The 21,714-nt window shown below is 41.7% G+C and overlaps 1 protein-coding gene across 1 annotated transcript in view; it reads left to right on the forward strand.

The window, feature by feature from the left end:
• PAPPA (pappalysin 1) overlaps positions 1-21,714 on the forward strand; it is a 302,275-nt gene that overhangs the window by 29,017 nt on the left and 251,544 nt on the right. Inside the window, exon 2 of the mRNA XM_075835544.1 lies at positions 5,342-6,416. Coding sequence (XP_075691659.1) covers positions 5,342-6,416 — 1,075 coding nt within the window. The remainder of the gene's footprint in view (positions 1-5,341; positions 6,417-21,714) is intronic.

The following is a 21,714-nucleotide window of genomic DNA, read 5'->3' on the forward strand; positions in this document are numbered from 1 at the left end:
TTCATGTGACTGGTCACATGATCGCCGGGTGCCGTTAGTGACAGACTGCTGCTGGGTCTAACTAGACCCAGCACAGCCCTATTAGTGACAATCGTCACTATGAGAGGGCTGATTTCCCCTGTAACTGGGGCTGCTGTGCAGCTCCAGTTACAGTGGAAAAACATGGTGTAAAAGAAAGAAAAAATATATATACAGTTCCCCAAAGGTCTTTTTTTGACCTTTGAGGGTCAGACCATAGTAATAAAAAAATAAAAGTAAAGTGCAAAAAAAATGAATAGTAAATACACATAAAATACCCACCCCAAAAAAACGTTCCCCTCCCGCCAATAATTGTCGCAACGCTAGCCCGGACCCAATTTACGGTAGACAATGACGATCACAAATAAAAGGTCTATTTTAGGGTAATACTATGTTATTACCAAAGGAAAAAAAAAATAGCTGAAATATAAAAAAGCTTATTTTTTTACTATTATTTTCAAACTTTAAGAATAAAAATTCTAAAATAGCAAAAAGGATGTGTATAAAAACAATAAAAAAAGAAACCTGCATTGTCTATGGAAAAAAACATTGCAAAAATCACGTCGTTAGCCAAACAAATAAAAAAGTTATAGCCATTTAACTAACACGTGCTAAAAAGGGCTAAACGATGTCTGGTCCTGAAGGCGCAAAATAGCCCGGTCCTGAACTGGTGAATGTCCCGTACCGTTATAGGAGTATAGCGCAGATAGGAGTCCTCAGAGAACCTGTACCGTACTATTATAGCGCTCTTATCATATGGGCACTGCCACTACTCTAAATACATAGATCAGGGAAACATTTCTATTGTACACGCTATCTTGTTGAATCTAAGGTTTAATGAGATTGTAATTGTGAAAAGCAGACTTGTTATCCTCTAACCAAATTGCCCATTACAGTGAATAACAGATCAGGATCTTCTCTGTAAACATTACCATGTCTCCCATAATTCTTCATTATTAGCCTATAACCAAATTATTGATTCTTAGCCAGTGTTACTAAAGTGTACTAATGATATTGTGACATGTTTATGGGTCAGTCGCTCCTCAGATCGCGGTGTACTATCAGCAGTGTGATATGTTTATAGGTCAGTCCTCTGTAGACCATAGCGTCCTCATGTTAGAGTGACATGATTAAATCATTATGCGAAGCAGCTTTTGTTCTTTTTTATTGTTTTATTTATTTATTTTTGTTTGTTTGTTTAAAACAGAACTTACAATGAATAATATTTCCTTTAACTTTAAAACAAAATAAATAAAAAAAAGGCCAACCTAAGGCTATGTTCACACGGAGTATTTTGCAGGAGGAATATCTGCCTCAAAATTCCGTTTGGAAGTTTGAGGCAGATTTTCCTCTCCCTGCACGCCGATTTTCGCATATTTTTTTTCGCTGCGTTTTTCGCCCGCGACCATTGAGCGCCGCGGGCATAAAACACTGCGAAATACGCTTTCTCTGCCTCCCATTGAAGTCAATGGGAGGTCAGAGGCAGAAACGCCCAAAGATAGGGCATGGCGCTTCTTTTTCCCGCGAGGCAGTTTTACTGCTCGCGGGAAAAAGACGCCGACGCCTCCCATTGAAATCAATGGGAGGCATTTTCGGGCCGTTTTTGCCGAGTTTTGCGACGCGGTTTCCGCGTCAAAAAACTCGTCAAAATACTCTGTGTGAACATAGCCTAAAAGTAATGATTCGGAGCCCTGCGTCTGGCCTTCCGCTCCAGTGTTTTGGAGTCTGACTATAACAATATGATCCATGTAATGTAATTGCAATTGGCCACACAGTTTTGTCATACAAAAAAAAATCCCTCTTGAACTGTGCAAATAAAAAATTTTTTTAAGTGCATAGAAACATGAAAGGGTAACAATATGGAAATAACAGTTTATTGGGAAGTATAGATAAAATTCTACTATGCATTACTAAATAATATACCGAACTGAACCGGGAGATTCAGCATGGTAATGTTTTTTTGGCATCTAATGAGTTAAGCAGATGTAAGAATTGAGAAAATAAGGCACAATTATACATTATCAACTGATTGAATAATCATTACAATGACGCAACACACATTATTTTGAGAAAACAATAGCCTTGACCCTGACGTCTGCTTGTCAATGGATTGTTGTGTGATTCCTAGCAGGTCATGTTTGGACTGAGGTAATCATATTACTAGTTCTAGCTGATTTAGTTGAAAGCCTACAAAAAATGATAGTACACCAGCTGCATTCTGTCTGATCGTGGTGAGTAACTTAGGGAAAACCACTATTATGGAATATGTTTGGTTATGTTAAAATATACATCTCAATCCAAAAAACTGAATCATTTTAGATTTTAAGAAAACAGGTGCTTTATCTACATACAAAAATAAAAGGATACTCAAACAGCTCAAATAAATCCACTAATTCAGTCCAATGATCCCGGTGGTATCCTCCTCTAATCCAACCTTAGGGAAGGTAAGGGTATGTTCACACGGCCTATTTACGGACGTAATTCGGGCGTTTCTGCCCCGAATTACGCCCGAAAATAGCGCCTCAATAGCGCTGACAAACATCTGCCCATTGAAAGCAATGGGCAGACGTTTGTCTGTTCACACGAGGCATAAATTTACGCGCCGCTGTCAAAAGACGGCGCGTAAATAGACGCCCGCGTCAAAGAAGTGACCTGTCACTTCTTTGGCCGTAATTGGAGCCGTTATTCATTGACTCCAATGAATAGCAGCGCTAATTACGGCCGTAATTGACGCGGCGTTCAAGCGCCTGCACATGCCGGTACGGCTGAAATTACGGGGATGTTTTCAGGCTGAAACATCCCCGTAATTTCAGCCGTTACGGACGCCCTCGTGTGAACATACCCTAACAGCGCAATAAAACTGCAGCAGACTGACTGGGCTCAGTAGTTCCACAGCCATCCCGGGCTCTATCCGATGTTAAAATGACACATAGAGTAAATTGTGGTAAAAAAACAGGTATGTTGCTGCTCACAAACAGGCACGCCAAGTTAGCCCGACCCAGGGTTCCGCCGTATCGGTTTCTTCCAGCTATTCGGGTCGTCTGAGCGGCTAAGGATCCTTTTATTTTTGTATGTTTTTAAAAGAGTTTTTTAGGACAAACTCTTAACTTATCCTGCGACCCCTTTTTTGAAAACAAGTGTGCGTAACACAATTGTACACATATGTAATTGTTGAGAACTTTTATATTTGTATAGTTACTCTGTAGGTTTTGTATCTAAAGACTCATGGGATCGGAGCCTGTACAGGATACATGAATTAATGTGGACCACTAGGCATTCCATGTGCCGCCATATGGTGCTTACTTGGACACCGTATTTTCTCCTAGAAGCAGTAAGATATGAGCACATAGAATTCTTTGGCCGCTGTATTATGGATCTGCCCAGCACACATCCATAATACAACCGTGAGCATAAGCCCTAGATGTAAAGAAGAGGAATAACATGTTGCAATTGCTGCCAAGCTGCTTTTAACCCTATCTGGTGGTAGCACAGTGTCTATCCTGCATGATCAGCTGTATTATGTGGAGTTCCTGGTGTTTATAAGGCATGCCCCAAGCCAAGGGGTGATCCGTACCATAGGCGCAGACTATGCGCCTTCTACAGGACTCTCCCAAACCAGGTTGGCAGCATCCCTTTTTCTAATGGGTGGTTCTTCATTCATGGCTATAGGGAATTAACTCTCTTGGAAAGGAGATTGGGCAAACAAACACCAAGACCTCATATCCCAATTAGTTAGGTGTGGCGTGGCGTTATCCAGTACCAAAAGGAAGCCCTGTTTTATTCCTTGCTATAGGGCCCCCTCATCTCTGTGTGTCGTTGACCCTACTGTAGCAACCAGTCTCGGATAACTCAATGTTTTCTCACATATGATTAATATATTTGCTATAAAATTTGTATCCAATATTTACAACAGCTTGTCCCTACTAAACTTGCCTGCTTTACATATACAGTACACAATGTTACTAGCATACATGCGAAATATGCAGTGCTTCTTCAGCTGAAGTACGTACATGGGAGGCTCTGGAAGAACAAAGCTTCTCGCCTACTTGACATCTGGCTGTTCCTAGGTTGCAATGAATCCCCATGTGTGTAGTGTAATAGCAGCTATTTGAGGTACATTCCTTTCTAACATATTTTACTAGTTTACGTTTTCTATGAGTGCCAAATATTTTGTTTATTAAATAAAACATTTTGACATCCTCACCTTTCTATTCCAGCAGTGATAACGTTTATATTACATTATTGGCTAGGCAACATCCCATGCATTTACACAGTAAGGGTATGTTCACACGCTGAGTCAAGGGAAAACAGCTCCTGATTTTCAGACGTTTTTTAAGCCACTCGCGATTTTCGCTACGTTTTTCGCAGCGTGTTTTTACAGCCTTTTTTGTAGTTGTTTTCAATGGAGTCTATGAAAAACAGCTCCAAAAACATCCCAAGAAGTGACCTGCACTTCTTTTTCGCGTCCGTTTTTTTACGCGTCCGTTTTTCAAAACGGCTGCGTAAAAAAACGGCCCGTCGGAACAGAACGCCGTTTTTCCCATTGCAATCAGTGGGCAGATGTTTCCGATTATTCCGTTTACACACCGAAAAACGTCCGAAAATAGGCCGTGTGAACATACCCTAAAGGTAGTGCTGACAGTACAGTCAACCTGCTTTTTATTTGCATCGTCAAGATTGAGACCAACAGGGTGGAGGAACCCTACAATACGTAAGGGGAATATTACTAACAAAATTATAATTATTTTTATTTATTATAATTTATACCCCGGGTTATTGTTAGACCTAATGAGGTACATGGTAGAGCTGCTTACGCGGAGCATGTACAGAGGCACAGAGAGTCGGTATTCCAGAGTCGTAGGTACTCTACGTGCCATTGTTTTGTGCACATTTTATGCCTCAGTGTGAAATCAATTGCATGCGACGGTACAGTAGAGTCACATCTTTGGGTTGCTCAGTACTACCCTACACATCTTGGACATTATACAGAGCTTTAATACTGTAGTTCACACATTGCGGATTCCGCACTGAATTAAAGGCATTCAGCAGATTATCTAATCTGCACAATGTCAATTCTGTCGAGGATTTTCACCTCACTTAATACCTGCGGATTTCATTGTGGAAAAAGTCTAGTGTCTGTTCTCAAACTTAGACTAGAATTATGTTAAATTAAATGTGTCATCCTTCCTGGTATTGAGTGGAGAAATATAATATAATATTAGATGTTTATAAATCAATACTTTATGAAATTTTTTCATGGTATTTGTTTCTCAAAAAGTATGTTTTACTCTTATTTATATGTTTTTCTTTTCTGGGGACACAGGACTTTATGACAAATGTACTTATACTTCTCATGACCGTGGATGGGTTCTTGGAATTGAGGCCATGAGTGACCAGGGTACAAGAGATCCACGCTATTTCTTCTCCTTAAAGACAGATCGTGCTCGCAAAATGACGACCATCACTGCTCATCGCAACTACCTCCCGAATCAGTGGATTCATCTATCTGTAACTTATAATGGCCGCATATTGAAACTCTATGTCAACGGGGCACAAGTGGCAACAAGTAGTGAACAAGTTGGCCCAGTCTTCAGCACTTTTGCTCGAAAATGTAAAACTCTAATGATTGGAGGAAATTCTCTAAATCAGAACTACAGAGGCTACATGGAACAATTTAGGCTCTGGAAAGTAGCTCGAACCCAGAAGGAAATATTGTTGGATATGGGCCAGGCATTTCAAGGACTGAGCACTTCTCTACCTCAACTTGTTCTTCAGGAAAGCTTTGAGAATGTGAACACCAACTGGTTTCTGGTAGATGGGAAATATGGTAAAATGCCACAAGTAGAAAATATCTATCTCCATGTTTCATCGTTGGACACAAATTTAGATCTTCCCCAGTGTGGGCAAACACTTTGTGACAATCTGGAGGTGATCTCCAGCTACAACACAGTGGCAGGTTTTCGGCGATCTAGAGTTGTAAGTTATACAGTGGTCAATGTTTTTGATGACAACCATGAAAACCCAACAGTAACCAAAGAACAAATCGAGCTTCAGCATAAGAAACTTAATCATGCTTTTAACCCCTACAACATCACATGGGAATTAAATGTGTTAGAAAGGAATGACTCCTTTCTACGTCACCGACTCATCCTTACTAACTGTGACATTACAAATATCGGCAGCACTGAGTGTGATCCAGAATGCAATCATAAACTCACTGGATATGATGGTGGTGATTGTCGTGGACGCAGCTCTTGTTTGTACTCCAGCAGAAAAGAAAACGGCGTTTGTGATATGGATTGCAACATTGAGGAATTGAATTATGATGGTGGAGCTTGTTGTAATCCAAATGTTACTGATGTCACAAAGACTTGCTTTGATCCAAAGTCACCATACAGGTAAGGTTAACTTTTGTCATATAATATAAAAATGTATGTTGCGTCCAGCCTGCATATTTTGGGTAATTTCCTTCTGCTGAATGGGCAAGTTCTTCCTGGTGTGATGGTAGTGCCATGCTCAGCAAATAATATATCTCCCCACTTATGCTCCCCCTCCCCTCTCTGATCATACAGTCTCGCAAACACAAAGAAATAAGCTGCAGCTGCATCCCCCTCCTCCCTGTTTTCTAATTATTGTATTGCTCTAGACTGATGTTGTGGTGATTTCGGAACATACATAAAGCCTACAAGCATGGCAAAAATGTTAGTGTAGGCTGCTAGAGGGTAAGGAAGATGGTATATTCTCTAGGACATATTATAAACTTTCATGTATTTGTATACACTATTGACTTATGGAAAATTATAATGACAGGTATACTTTTGTTTTGTTATGAACAAATTCAGTTGCTGGTCCATTTTCTTTATTTAGACAGTTACCTCCTTATCTACGTGATTTGTAAAGTTGACATTTTTACAATAGACAATATCTAAACTATAGTGGCTTTGTCTTGAAAAATTCCAGTCATTACTAGGATGCTTCAGAGTCTCCCTTACAGAATCATCTTATTCTTTTGTTACTGCTTTGTGCCCTCAACATTAACCTATTGGTCCAAAATGAAAAACCATCTTCTGGAGATGACAAATATTGTATATACATGAATGGTCTCATTCTTTGATAGAACATTATATGTGTAATTTATTACATGAATACTGGAAACGCTCATATTAGTTTTGGAATGGTCCATTTTTCATAATCAAAAAAGTATGTAGCTTTAATAAAACAGGTTTATATTTCATGTATCAGGGAAGTGGCATTACGGATCATAGTTCCAATCGATTAATTTAATTTTCATTTTTTTAGATGTCAAATCTGATGTATTTTTATATGATATGTACAATCCATTCGGCATTTGGAAAGTCTTCAGACACTTACATTTTTTTTCACATTTTGTTATGTGCCTTGTGCTAAAATAAAAAAGAAAAATTCAAGTTTTTTCCCCATCATTCTGCACTCAATACCCCATAATCTCAAAGTGAAAACAGAATGTGAGAAATCTTTGCTAATCTATTGAAAAGAACAAACTAAAATATTGCATTGACATAAGTGTTCAGACCCTTTACTCAGTACTTAGTTGTATCACTTTTACTCAGTACTTAGTTGTATCACCTTTACTCAGTACTTAGTTGAAGCCCCTTTGGCAGTGATAACAGCCTCCAGTATTCTTGGGTATGATGCCACATGTTTTGCACAACAGGATTTGGGAATTTTCTGCAAATTCTTCTCTGCAGATCCTCTCAAGCTCTGTCAGTTTGGATGGGGAATGTCGGTGGACAGCCAAGTTCAGGTCTCTCCAGAGATGTTGGTTTGGGTTCAAGTTAGGGCTCTGCCTGGGCCACTCAAGGACATTCACAGAGTTGTCCCTAAGCCACTCCTGTGTTGTCTTGGCTGTGTGTTTAGGGTCATTGTCTTGTTGGAAGGTGAACCTTCGGTCCAGTCTGAAGTCCAGAGCACTATGGATCAGGTTTTCATTAAGAATATCTCTGTACTTTGCTCCATTCATCTTTCCCTCAACCCTGATCAGTCCCCATGTCCCAGCCGCTGAAAAACACCCCCCACAGCATGATGCTGCCAACACCACGCTTCACTGTAGGGATGGTATTGGGCAGGTGATGAGCAGTGCCTGGTTTCCTTCAGACATGTCGCTTAGAATTGAGGCCAAAAAATGCAATCCTGGCTTCATTAGACTACATAATTTTGTTTCTCACAGTCTGAGAGTCCTTCAGGTGCTTTTTTTTTTTTTTTTTTTTTTTTTACAAACTCCAGATGGGCTTTCATGTGTGTCTTTTACTGAGTAGAGGCTTCTTTCTGGCCACTCTGCCATAAAGCCCAGATTGGTGGAGTGCTTCAGTGATGGTTGACCTTCTGGAAGTTTCTCCCATCTGCACACAATCTTTGGAGCTCAGCCAGAGTGACCATTGGGTACTTGGTCACCTCTCTTACCAAGGCCCTTCACCCCTTTTTGCGTAGATTGGTGGAACGGCCAGCTCTAGGAAGAGTCCTGGTTGTTCCAAACTTCTTCTATTTTAGAATTATGAAGGTTACCGTGCTTTTGGTAACTTTCAGTGCAGCAGATTTTTTTTTTTTGTACCCTTTTCCAGATCTGTGCATCCATGCAATCCTGTCTCAGAGCTCTATAGGCAATTCTTTCCTCCTCATGGCTTGGTTTTTGCTCTGATATGCATTGTCAGCTGTGAGATCTTATATAGACGGGGGTGTATCTTTCCAAACATGTCCAATCAAATGAATTTACCACAGGTGGACTCCAATCAAGGTGTAGAAACATTTCAAAGATGATCTGGAGAAATGGGAGGCCCAGGAGTCAAATTTCATGTGTCATAGCAAAAGGTCTGAATGTCCATGCGAAATTTGAGTTGTTTATTTTTAATAAATTTGGTAAAATTTCTGAAATTCTTTTTTCACGTTGTCATTATGGGGTATTGAGTGCAGAATGATGGGGAAAACTTGAATTGTTTTTTTATTTTAGCACAAGCTCTCAACATAACAAAATGTGAAAAAAGTGAAAGGATCTGAAGACTTTCCGAATGCACTTTATGTGAGTAGCAAGTCAAGCATCATGTTTTTCCACATGTTGAGTGCATGTGCCAGGCAAATACTGGATCTACCTTGTAACACTTTCATATAAAATTTTTTTTTTTTTTTTAAATTAGTTCTTAATTGTTTTAAATTTAAAATCTATCTGTGAATATAAGGGGAGTATGGATGATTGTTTCTAAGGTTCAGTTCTCACAAGCACTGAAGGTTAACAGTTAGCTCCAGAATTATTTGGACAGTGACACAATCTTAATGATTTGGGCTCTGCATGCCACCACATTGGATTTCAAATGAAACAACTGAGATGCAATTGAAGTGTAGACTTTCAGGTTTAATTCAAAGGGTTGAACAAAAATATCCGGTGAAACATTTAGGAATTGCAACCATTACCATTGCCTCCTCATTTCAGGGGCTCAAAAGTAATTGGACAAATTAACATTACTATAAATAAAAAAAATTTTTTTAAATTATTTGTAGAGAATCCTTTGCAGGCAATGACGGCCTGAAGTCTGGAACCCATGGACATCACCAAATGCTGTGTTTCCTCCTTGTGGTGCTTTGCCAGGACTTTACTGCAGCGGACTTCAGTTGTTGCTTGTTTGTGGGTCTTTCTGCCTTAAGTTTTGTGTTAAGCAAGGGAAATGCATGCTTGATCGGGTTGAGATCTGGTGATTGACTTGGCCATTGCAGAATATTCCACTTATTTGCCTTAAAAAACTCCAGGGTTGCTTTCGCAATATGTTTTGGGTCATTGTCCATCTGTACTGTTAAGCGATGTCCAATCAACCTTGCTGCATGTGGTTGAATCTGAGCAGAAAGTATATTCCTGAACACTTCAGAATTGATCCGGCTGCTTCTGTCTTCAGTCACGTCATCAATAAACACTAGTGACCAAGTGCCTTTGGCAGCCATGCATGCCCATGCCATCACACTGCCTCCACCATGTTTTACAGACGATGTGGTGTGCTTTGGATCATGAACCGTTCCAAGCCTTCTCCATACTTTCTTCCTCCCATCATTCTGGTACAGGTTGATTTTAGTTTCATGCTCTTCCAGAACTGGGCGGCTTCTTTGGGTGTTGTTTGGCAATGTCTAATCGGGCCTTTTTATTTTTGAGGCTGATTAATGGTTTGCACCTTGTGGTGGACACTCTGTATTTGCTCTCATGAAGTCTTCTCTTTATGGTAGACTTAGATATTGATTCACCTACCTCCAGGAGAGTGTTCTTACCTTGGGTAGATGTTGTGAAGGGGTTTTTCTTCACCATGGAAAGGATTCTGTGATTATCCATCACTGTTGTCTTCTGTGGACGTCCAGGCCTTTTGGAGTTCACGAGATCACCGGTGCGCTCTTTTTTTCAGGAATGTAACAAGCTGTAGATTTGGCCACACCTAACATTTGTGCTATCTCTCTGATGGATTTCTTCATTTTTTTCAGCCTAACGATGGTCTGTTTCACTTGCATTGAGAGCTCCTTTGACCTCATGTTATGGGTTCAAAGCAACAGCTTCCAAATGCAAATGCCACACCTGGAATCATCTCCAGACCTTTTACCTGCTTAATTGATGGATTAACAAGGGAATAGCCCATGCAGCCCATTAAATAGCTTTTGAGATAATTGTCCAATTACCTTTGGTCCCTTGAAAAAGAGGCAGCTACATATTAAAGAGCTGTAATTCCTAAACCCTTCCTCAAATTAGGATGTGAATACCCTCAAATTAAAGCTGAGAGTCTGCACTTTAAGCCCATAATGATTATATAACTGTACATTCAATATGTTTTGGTAAACAGCTAAAATGCCAAAACTTGTGTCACTGTCCAAATAATTCTGGACCTAACTGTATATATACTGGACCAAGTAGTCCCATTGCAAAGTTCTCCAAATCAGAAGACAAAGAGTTATTTCCCCTTCATTCTAGCATTCAATTAGGTCACAGGGCACCACTGATGTCATCTTCTGACATGTCTCAGTAACATGTTAACCGATCAGAAGAATCTTTTCTTTAAGTTCTCTCAAAAGTTGGCTCAATTTTTTTGGGGTTAATCTGAGAAGATTACTCAATATTGTCAGAATGGTGAGGTAAGAAAGTGAGGGAGAAAGATGTATGGACATTTTCTTGGATCCGATAGCACATGGTTGTCCAGTGGTTATTACTGATCGAAATAATACTTTAAAAGCTGTTGTTAATTTTATATATAAATAAATGGAGTGGATCTTTATTACTGTGGCCAACAGAAGCACAGGTTACAGCATGGTGGTCAACACTATTACCTGTAGACTCAGTGAGTTTTCACGATATACAGAGAGATCACATGACAGATTTGTCATGTTAGGGGATGAAGAAAAAGTAGAAATAATAAAGGCTTAAAAATCTTCAGGTCAAGATGGACAAAATTTGCTACGTAGATGGTAAATTGGAAAGAGTTTTAATTTACAGACTTTTATACAATCAATGTGTGGAATAAATGTATGTTCCACCCAGGACAGGTGGGTTTTAATTTACAGACTTTTATACAATCAATGTGTGGAATAAATGTATGTTCCACCCAGGACAGGTCGTTTGGGGAAAGTAATTTTTGCAGAGAATTCTCGATGTGATGCAAACCATCTTACTATGTATGGCTAAAAAAAAAACTGCTATACAATCTCCCTATTACGCGGCCCGACGTAGGCCATGTAAACGAGTGCCGGTCAACGAGACAGCTCATATGAACGCTAGTTTGCCCGATCATTGGCCAACATAATAGGGCCTTTACTGATCAGGCAGGTCATATTTGGAATTTTCCTTTTCTGGTGCCCATCTCCATTTTGTCTGCACTAAATCGCCCATCTTTCGTGCCTACAAATATAACTATAAATGTTGCTCTTCTGTACACAGAACATACCGTTTATTTTTTGTTTTGTGATTTTGTATTTTCCATTTCAGCTAAAGAAAATAACTCTAGAACTCTTAGAAATAAAACAAATACCAATAGTCCTCCCCTCTTCCTCAGCATAGTAAAAAAAAAAACAACAGCAACACAAAAAAAGCACAAAATCAACACTACGGCTAAGACCCAACAAATCAATATTTTCTCTGGCCCTGGATGAGAAACTGCTGGTACCGTATATTAATACAAGCCACCAGACCTTTTTCTAGTAGTGAGTTATACTGCTGAGCTCCACATGAGTGTGTGAATCTGGTGGTGTCACCTGCTAACTGTATCATCTCTGTAGTATAAATCAAAAGGCCAAACATATTCAGGCTGCTTTGAAGTAATTGTTTTAAAAGACTAGACTATTTTTTTAAAACTAGCAAAGTTTCTTTACATAGATGGGTTCCTTATGAAAACTCACGTGATTGGTTGATAAAAGTAAATTCTTGCATATGGGTCACAGACATTAAGTCAAATTAGGGCAAGTAGTAGTAAGGCTGAGTTAACAATGTGCGTTTTTGTTGTGCTTTTAGTATGCGTTTTTATGTTTTGGTTAAGGAACTCCCATGAAGAGAGTTTACCTCCCAAAACCAAAAAAAATGCATCCAAAAAACTCATCAAAAATGCCCAATGTGAACCCAGCCTAAGTTTCAAGCAAGTAATTTCATTGTGTCATATTTTTTACTCTTCTATCATTTCTGTAAGCATACATCTTTATACATGATCCCCAATATGTGACAAAAATGTCGTGTGGGTTCAGTGGTCCGCAGCTGTTAGCATGGTTGATTTCTAAGGACTCTTCAGTAATAAAGATAGTAGTAAAAGAAAAACAAACCAAAAAACCAAAAACCTGTACAATTATTGCAAGGTAAAAACATTGAAAAATACAATGAAAAATCTGTGTATGTAGCAGAATTTTGAAATAAATTGTCATGTTATTAGACACGTGATATCAGCAAAAAATTTAATTCATGCATTTTGTATAAGCTCAATAGAATTATTCCCTACCCTATATCTCCTACTAATCATATGGGGTTCTCCTTCTTAAATGTTTCTATGTAAAAATTATAAGCCTTAAAGGGGTTGTCTTATAACGGACAACCACTTGAAGCTCACCAATCACATTAGCAATAAGATTGATAGAAATGGTTAATTTTAACTGTAACAGACTATTATCTGACATTAATCAGTCATGTTCTCTTGAAATAACCGACTAACGACAGATAATCTGCTGAGATTTTGATCTGCCGTGTTGAATCCTGCTGGCTAGCAATCGGCTATTATCATACCATTGGCCAACCAAAGGCCAATCATATGGTAATCGTTGGACGGATGTTTGATATACAAATAGTTTTTCTTTAACCACTTGCTACATGTCCCAGCATTTATATGCAATTGGGGATTAAATTGTCCTGCAGTACAGCTGCACGCCTGATTGGCGGTCTCCAGTGTTTTATAATGTAGTTCTCTTCGTGTGTTTAAATGACCTGTCTTTGTTAGGGCATGCTCAGATGGCTTATTTGCTGAACGCCTCCAAACATCTGCCCATTGATTTAATGGGAAAAATGGCATCTGTTTAAAAAAACGGCACATAAAAAAAGCCCTGTTAAAAAGAAGTGCATTTCACTTTTTGAGCCGTTTTTGGAACCGTTTTCATTGTCTCCAAAACGGACATAAAAAACGCATCAAAAAACGATTGATGCATGAGAAACGGCTGAAAAATAGAGGCTGTTTTCCCTTGAACACAGCTCCGTATTTCACGGGTGTTTTTCGTTTTCCGTGTGAACATACCCTTAGAAGGTAAGAATCAAATGTTTACATTAGGGATCCTGTAAAGTGATACGGTATGATCAAATCTAATAAATATCTGTTTTCTGTTGTATATTTTGCAGCGCTCTACAGGGATTGTCATCATTCACCTCAGTCCCTGTGCCCACTGGGGCTCACAATCTAATTTCCCTGTCTCAGACATACTAGGGCAAACTTCATAGGAAGCCAATTAACAAGAGTCTTTGTTACATAGAAACACCATATTGCTCTCTCGCCTTTTAAAATGTTAAATTCCCAGCCATAAAGTCAAAGACCTTTAACTTATAGTTTACAAAATTTTGGCCGATAGCTCACCGAACAAGTAGGTGAAACTGACGGTTGTATAAAGAAATACAAAGATAGTGTTAGTGAATCTGTTTGCCCATTCTTGCAAAACTCTGCTGCTTAGCTTTGACAGTCTGATTCTTTTCCTTTAGTAGCGTAAATTGAAATACCCTTTGCTTTACACGGCTCTAAGCATTTCTCTCTCCTGTCTCCAGTTACAGGGGGCCTCCTTTTTCCGTTTCTTGAAACTGGCAACAGTCTTATTTAATCAGTGTACACAGTCAGACAGCCAATGGGGGCTCTCCAGTGTGATGTAGGCTCCCATGTGGGTTCAGTGGTCCGCAACTGTTAGCATGGTTGATTTCTAAGGACTTCAGTAATAAAGATAGTAGTAAAAGAAAAACAAAAACCTGTAAAATTATTGCAAGTTAAAAGCATTGAAAAATACAATGGAAAATCTGTGTATTAAAATAAATGACTGTAGTTATGAATTTGGTTTATGATATACATATATTTATTACAAATACAAAATGTATAGCATCGTTATTCCGTGTGAAAGGAGCAAACAAGCGCAGATCAACGTGCTGTCTGGTTGATCGGCGCTCATTTACATGGCCTACGTCGGGCCGCGTAATAGGGAGATTGTATAGCAGTTTTTTTTAGCCATACATGATAAGATGGTTTACATCAGATCAAGAATTCTCTGCAAATATTACTTTCCCCCAACTACTGGATGGAACATACATTTATTCCACACATAGATTGTATAAAAGTCTGTAAATTAAAACTCTTTCCAATTTACCATCTACGTAGAAGATTTTTAAAGCTTTATTATTTCTACTTTTTCTTTATCCCATAACTGACGTAGCAATGCAAATATTTTGCCTGCTTTGGGTTGCCATGGTAGCGTTAATAGACTTCTGTGCTTGGACTTCCTGTCATGTGATCTCCACTCATAAGAATACATTTATAAGAGTAGAGGTCACATGACAGGAAGTCCACAAAGTTATATTTACATTGCGGCAGAAGTTCGGTGATCAGGGCACGGTGTACGTTTCAATGCAAAATTGTAAAGGATCTGCCAGACACAGCTTCTGTGTCGACGCCCGTGGTTAATCAGTCTGCACCTGCTCCTAAGTCTGATCAAGTGACCCCCTCCTTCTACCAATCAGGCTGGGAGGCTGAGGAGTGGGAGAGCCTATCACAGCCTGGCCAGATGGAGCTAGCTCCCGCCCTCTGTCTATTTATACCTTCACTTCCTGCTCCTCCTTTGCCTGTGAGTCTGTTTGTTTCCTGGCTCAGCTGCTGCTGCTGCTTGTACTTTTGTCCTCTGCTCCATATAGACCCTGGCTTACTGACTACTCTCCTGCTCTGCGTTTGGTACCTCGTACACTCCTGGTTTGACTCGGCTCGTTCACTACTCTCCTGCTCTGCGTTTGGTACCTCGTACACTCCTGGTTTGACTCGGCTCGTTCACTACTCTCCTGCTCTGCGTTTGGTACCTCGTACACTCCTGGTTTGACTCGGCTCGTTCACTACTCTCCTGTTCTGCGTTTGGTACCTCGTACACTCCTGGTTTGATTCGGCTCGTTCACTACTCTTGTTGCTCACGGTGTTGCCGTGGGCACTGCCCCGTTCCCCTAGCTTCTGTGTACCCTTGTCTGTTTGTCTGTCGTGCACATAGTGAGCGTAGGGACTGTCACCCAGTTGTACGCCGTCGCCTAGGACGAGCCGTTGCAAGTAGGCAGGGACTGAGTGGCGGGTACATTAGGGCTCACCTGTCTGTCTCCCTACCCCGGCATTAGATAATAACAGGCCCATATACCTTTTCTACCCTGGTCCCTGACACAACTATGGACCCCCTTGAGACCCTGGCTCAGCAAATGCAGGGCCTCTCCCTACAGGTCCAAGCCCTGGCTCAGAGGGGTGACCAGCATAATGCTACCCTGGTAGTGCCCCCCACCTCACCTCTTGAACCCCACCTCACCTCTTGAACCCCACCTCAAGTTGCCTGACCAGTTCTCAGGGGACCGGAAGAACTTTTTCTCCTTTCGGGAGAGTTGTAAGCTCTATTTTCGTCTAAAGCCCCACTCCTCAGGTTCTGAGAGCCAGGGAGTGGGTATAATTATTTCCCGGCTCCAGGACGGGCCCCAAGAATGGGCCTTCTCCTTGGCTCCCGACGCCCCTGTACTTTCCTCTGTTGACTTTCTTTTTCTGCTCTCGGGCTCATATATGACTAGACTGACAGGACTGCCTTTGCCGAGAGTCAGCTGGTGACCTTACATCAGGGTAAGAGACCCGTTGAGGAGTACTGTACAGACTTTAGGAAGTATGTCTCTAGCTATGCCATTGATTGATTTGCCTAAACCTGTCCCGGTAGTGGGTATCGACTCCACTCCTCTTGCTAATGGTTATTTTACGCAGCCGGAAAACTTCCACGCCTAAGTGACCATCGGGGAGGTCACTTGGGCGCACAGGTATTTCCCATGAATATGAAACCTGATAAGATCTTGTTTCCCTTTCAGGTCTCTTTTGGTGGTAGGTCTGCTACCGGCAGTGCCTTCGTGGATTCAGGGTCTTCTGCTAATATTATGTTCCGTGGAACTTACTATGTTCTTTGCCCATTCCCCAGAGACCTTGGACCCATATCTCCATGGATTTTATCACCGATCTGCCTCCATCTCAAGGCAAGTCGGTGGTGTGGTTTGTAGTAGACCACTTCAGTAAGATGTGCCACTTTGTGCCCCTCAACAAACTACCCAATGCTAAGACGTTAGCTACCTTGTTTGTCAAACACATCCTGCATCTCCATGGGGTTCCTGTCAATATTGTTTCTGACAGAGGGGTACAATTTGTTTCATTGTTTTGGAGAGCCTTCTGTAAAAAGTTGGAGATTGATCTGTCCTTCTCCCCGGCCTTCCATCCTGAAACTAATGGCCAAACCGAGAGGACTAATAAGTCTCTAGAACAATATTTAAGGTGTTTTATCTCTGACTGTCAATATGATTGGGTCTCCTTCATTTCCCTCGCTGAATTTTCCCTTAATAACCGGGTCAGTAACTCGTCAGGGGTCTCCCCCTTTTTCTGTAATTTTGGGTTTAATCCACGGTTCTCCTCCGTTTCACCTGGAGGTTCCATCTTCGGTTCCCCAATAAGCCAGGTCCACCTAAAAAGGGTCCAGTGGCCCCTCATAAAAGGGGGGGGGGGGTACTGTAAAGGATCTGCCAGACACAGCTTCTGTGTCGACGCCCGTGGTTAGTCAGTCTGCACCTGCTCCTAAGTCTGATCGAGTGACCCCTCCTTCTACCAATCAGGCCGGGAGGCTGAGGAGTGGGAGAGCCTATCACAGCCTGGCCAGACGGAGCTAGCTCCCGCCCTCTGTCTATTTATACCTTCACTTTTCACTTCCTGCTCCTCCTTTGCCTGTGAGTCTGTCTGTTTCCTGGCTCTGCTGCTGCTGCTTGTGCTTTTGTCCGCTGCTCCATATAGACCCAGGCTTACTGACTACTCTCCTGCTCTGCGTTTGGTACCTCGTACACTCCTGGTTTGACTCGGCTCGTTCACTACTCTCCTGCTCTGCGTTTGGTACCTCGTACACTCCTGGTTTGACTCGGCTCGTTCACTACTCTCCTGCTCTGCGTTTGGTACCTCGTACACTCCTGGTTTGACTCGGCTCGTTTACTAATCTCCTGTTCTGCGTTTGGTACCTCGTACACTCTTGGTTTGACTCGGCTCGTTCACTACTCTTGTTGCTCACGGTGTTGCCGTGGGCACTGCCCCGTTCCCCTAGCTTCTGTGTACCCTTGTCTCTTTGTCTGTCATGCACATAGTGAGCGTAGGGACCGACGCTCAGTTGTACGCCGTCCCCTAGGACGGGCCGTTGCAAGTAGACAGGGACTGAGTGGCGGGTAGATTAGGGCTCACCTGTCTGTCTCCCTACCCCGGCATTACAAAAATCTATTGAGCTTGTGTAAAGGATCTGCCAGACACAGCTTCTGTGTCAACGCCCATAGGTAATCAGTCTGCACCTGCTTCTATGTCTGTGAGACTGACTCCATCTTCCACCACTCAGGATGGCAGGCTTAGGAGTGGGAGAGCCTATCACAGCCTGGCCAGACGGAGCTAGCTCCCGCCCTCTGTCTATTTATACCTGCCTTTCCTGTTCCTCCTTTGCTTGTGATTCTTCTCGGCTGGTTTCCTGGCCCTGCTGCAGCTTCTTGAACTACTGACCCTCTGCTTGTTATTGACCTTGGCTTTCCTGACCACTCTTCTGCTCTGCGTTTTGTACCTCGCTCATCTCCTGGTTTGACTCGGCTCGTTCACATCGCTTGTTGCTCACGGTGTTCCCGTGGGCAACTTCCCCATTTTGGAAGATCCCCAGTATTCCAGTCAAACGTGGGATTATGCAACTGCAACCAGGGAAGGCCTAAAACCAAATCGGACGATAATCCCTGCCTCACCAGTACAGAGCACTGCTCCAAATGCATGGAGCCAACAAGAAGTTCAAAAACAGGGGTATGCTGTGTAAAATAACCATTAGCAAGAGGAGTGGAGTCGATACCCACTACCGGGACAGGTTTAGGCAAATCAATCAATGGCATAGCTAGAGACATAGCAAATTCCACAAACATAATATTAGCAGAAGACCCTGAATCTACGAAGGCACTGCCGGTAGCAGACCTACCACCAAAAGAGACCTGAAAGGGAAGCAAGATTTTATTACGTTTCATATTTACGGGAAATCCCTATGCGCCCAAGTGACCTCCCCGATGGTCACTTAGGCGCGGAAGTTCCTCCGACTGGTTATTCTTACGCCTAGGACATTTGTTCACTTGATGCTTGTCATCCCCACAGTAGTAGCAGAGACCATTCTTCCTGCGGAACTCTCTACGTTGTTGGGGGGACACGGAGGCTCCGAGTTGCATAGGTACCTCCGAGTCTTCCGTGGAAGAACGAAGCAACGGAAGCTCGGGAGGCATCATGGGGGAGTCAGAGGAGAAAACACAAAAACGTTCAAGTCGTCGTTCCCTGAGACGTCGGTCAAGTCGTACCGCTAAAGCCATAACCTGATCTAGGGAGTCAGAAGAGGGATAGCTAACTAGCAGGTCTTTCAGGGCGTTCGACAGACCCAATCTAAACTGGCACCTTAAGGCAGGGTCATTCCACCGAGAAGCTACACACCACTTCCTAAAGTCAGAACAATACTCCTCAACAGGTCTCTCACCCTGACGTAAGGTCACCAGCTGACTCTCGGCAAAGGCAGTCTTGTCAGTCTCGTCATAAATGAGCCTGAGAGCAGAAAAGAAAAGATCAACGGAGGAAAGTTCAAGAAGCTGCAGCAGGGCCAGGAAACCAGCAGAGAAGAATCACAAGCAAAGGAGGAACAGGAAAGGCAGGTATAAATAGACAGAGGGCGGGAGCTAGCTCCGTCTGGCCAGGCTGTGATAGGCTCTCCCACTCCTAAGCCTGCCATCCTGAGTGGTGGAAGATGGAGTCAGTCTCACAGACATAGGAGCAGGTGCAGACTGATTACCTATGGGCGTTGACACAGAAGCTGTGTCTGGCAGATCCTTTACAGCTTGATTTTTATTTAAATATAGAGAAACCTTTTAAAATATGATAGGACGTCATTCATACATGTCACGATAAAGTGATTTTCTACTCAGAACTCCATTACCTCGCTTACCAAGCTCCGCCCCAGCGACATCTTATAAGTATAGCTGCCGCCGGCACCCCAACCTTTGTGCGCTGAGAACATAACTGGCGTAATCCCATCAGCGCATGTTCAGTATTCACTGGCTGCGCTCCATGCAAAATCTTTTAACTATTAGTTAAATCCTAGAACTTTTCTACTGCTAATTATTACGGTTTGTCCCTATTTATTATAATCCTCCATATTTGACCTGTGACCTTCTGACATTTTGGATTCCAACACAGTTCAGCCCAGACCCTTCTTGAATTTTGTCCCTTTGTACTTCGCTGCCAACCTGCATGGATTTCTGGCTTTGTCGCCATCTTTCGATTCTCATCCTACATTTCGTACTGTTACATACTCAGCCTGTCCCCAGCTATGATAACAGCATTGATGCCCCCATGACTATCATGGTCATGTTGCCATGAGTGACCAATTGAGACAGTTAATGTTCGGGTGGTTTGTCTGTGGTGACATTATTCAGAGACCTGACCCCACAGAACAACCTTGTTCTATTTAGTTTTTTAATTCTTATTATTTTTTTTAATAAGAAACCATACAATCAGAAACTTATTAGAAACCGGACTACCCATGCAAACACAAGCAGAACATACCAAATGTATTTGGATGTAGCCCTGCAACATGAAACATGGGTGTTACGTAACCAATGCCTTGTTCGGTCCTCTACAATAATCCCTAACAGGAGAAAAAGGATAGATAGAGTCCATTCCATGTAATAGGTACCACACAATGCACCCTTGTGCGGTTTAATCCATTTGTACATCTATTACTTAAATCAACTGCAATTTTTAGTCCATATGTCTCTGGTCACCAACTTGTGATTGTTCTCTATAAATTATCCTGTTTAATTTCATGGTTTAATTTCTTTTATGGAAATGGTTGAAAGTATAATAATATCGTCCTCAAAGGGGTTGTCTCCTTTAAGAAATTGGTGTCATATCTCTAGAATATGTCAGTGACACCAGAAAAGTCACTTCATCTCCTGTCTTGTCAGCCCGCACATTATAATCAATGGTTGTCCAAGCGGCCAACTGGAGAAGGATGACTGGAGTCGGCAGGAGATGAAGTGGCACAGTGTTTACCGCCAATCAAACATTGGAGGCATATCAAAATGACACCAATGTCTTTGATGAGACAACCCCTTTAACTCTAGGTCCCTTGTTTTTTTAATTAATGAACCGAATACTATATTTCCAAAAATTGTATTACCGTTGCATGACAGTACACAACAAGCATCTTTAAAGTATTCTGTAAAGATGTAATGTACTTTACTAATGACTCAGAGAATACCTTTGATATCTTTCCAGCATTCCACTCACTCCTTTGAAATGTGATTTTGGCATTGCACTGTTAGATCGGCGGTCTTTGTATGTGTTTTATGCTTTGGTCTTCACTTCTCTATAAAATATTGTTTAGAGTTTTTTTTTTTTAAGGTTTCAAAAATTCTAGATTGGATTAATACAATATTGAGGTGTAACTAAACTTAAAAAAAAACTTTTGACATGTCAGTAGTTTTGATCTGTGGGGGTCAAAGCACTGGGACTTCCACCAATCACTAAAACAAAGTGACGGAAGCACTAGGGTGAGCGCAGTGGTGCTTCATTTCTGATCGGCTTTTCCTGGAAAGCCGAGCGAGTGGTGTACGGACTCATAGACTCTCTATTGAGCCTATACACCGCTCCGAGGCAAGCTGATCAGAAATGAAGCAGCACAGCATTCACCAGAGCGCTTCTGCTGCTTTGTTTTAGCAATCGGTGGACGTCTCAGTGCTCGGACCACCACCGATCAAGACTTCTGACGTCACTATTTTTAAAAAGTTTAGTTACACTTCAAAATAGAGGGAAAACATTCAAAGAATCACAATGTACTTGACATTGCCAATGTTTACACAAAAGAAACCACTACATAAGACTCATGTTCACA

The sequence above is a fragment of the Rhinoderma darwinii genome, chromosome 8 (genome assembly GCF_050947455.1).
Source record: "Rhinoderma darwinii isolate aRhiDar2 chromosome 8, aRhiDar2.hap1, whole genome shotgun sequence".
Taxonomy (NCBI): Eukaryota; Metazoa; Chordata; class Amphibia; order Anura; family Rhinodermatidae; genus Rhinoderma; species Rhinoderma darwinii.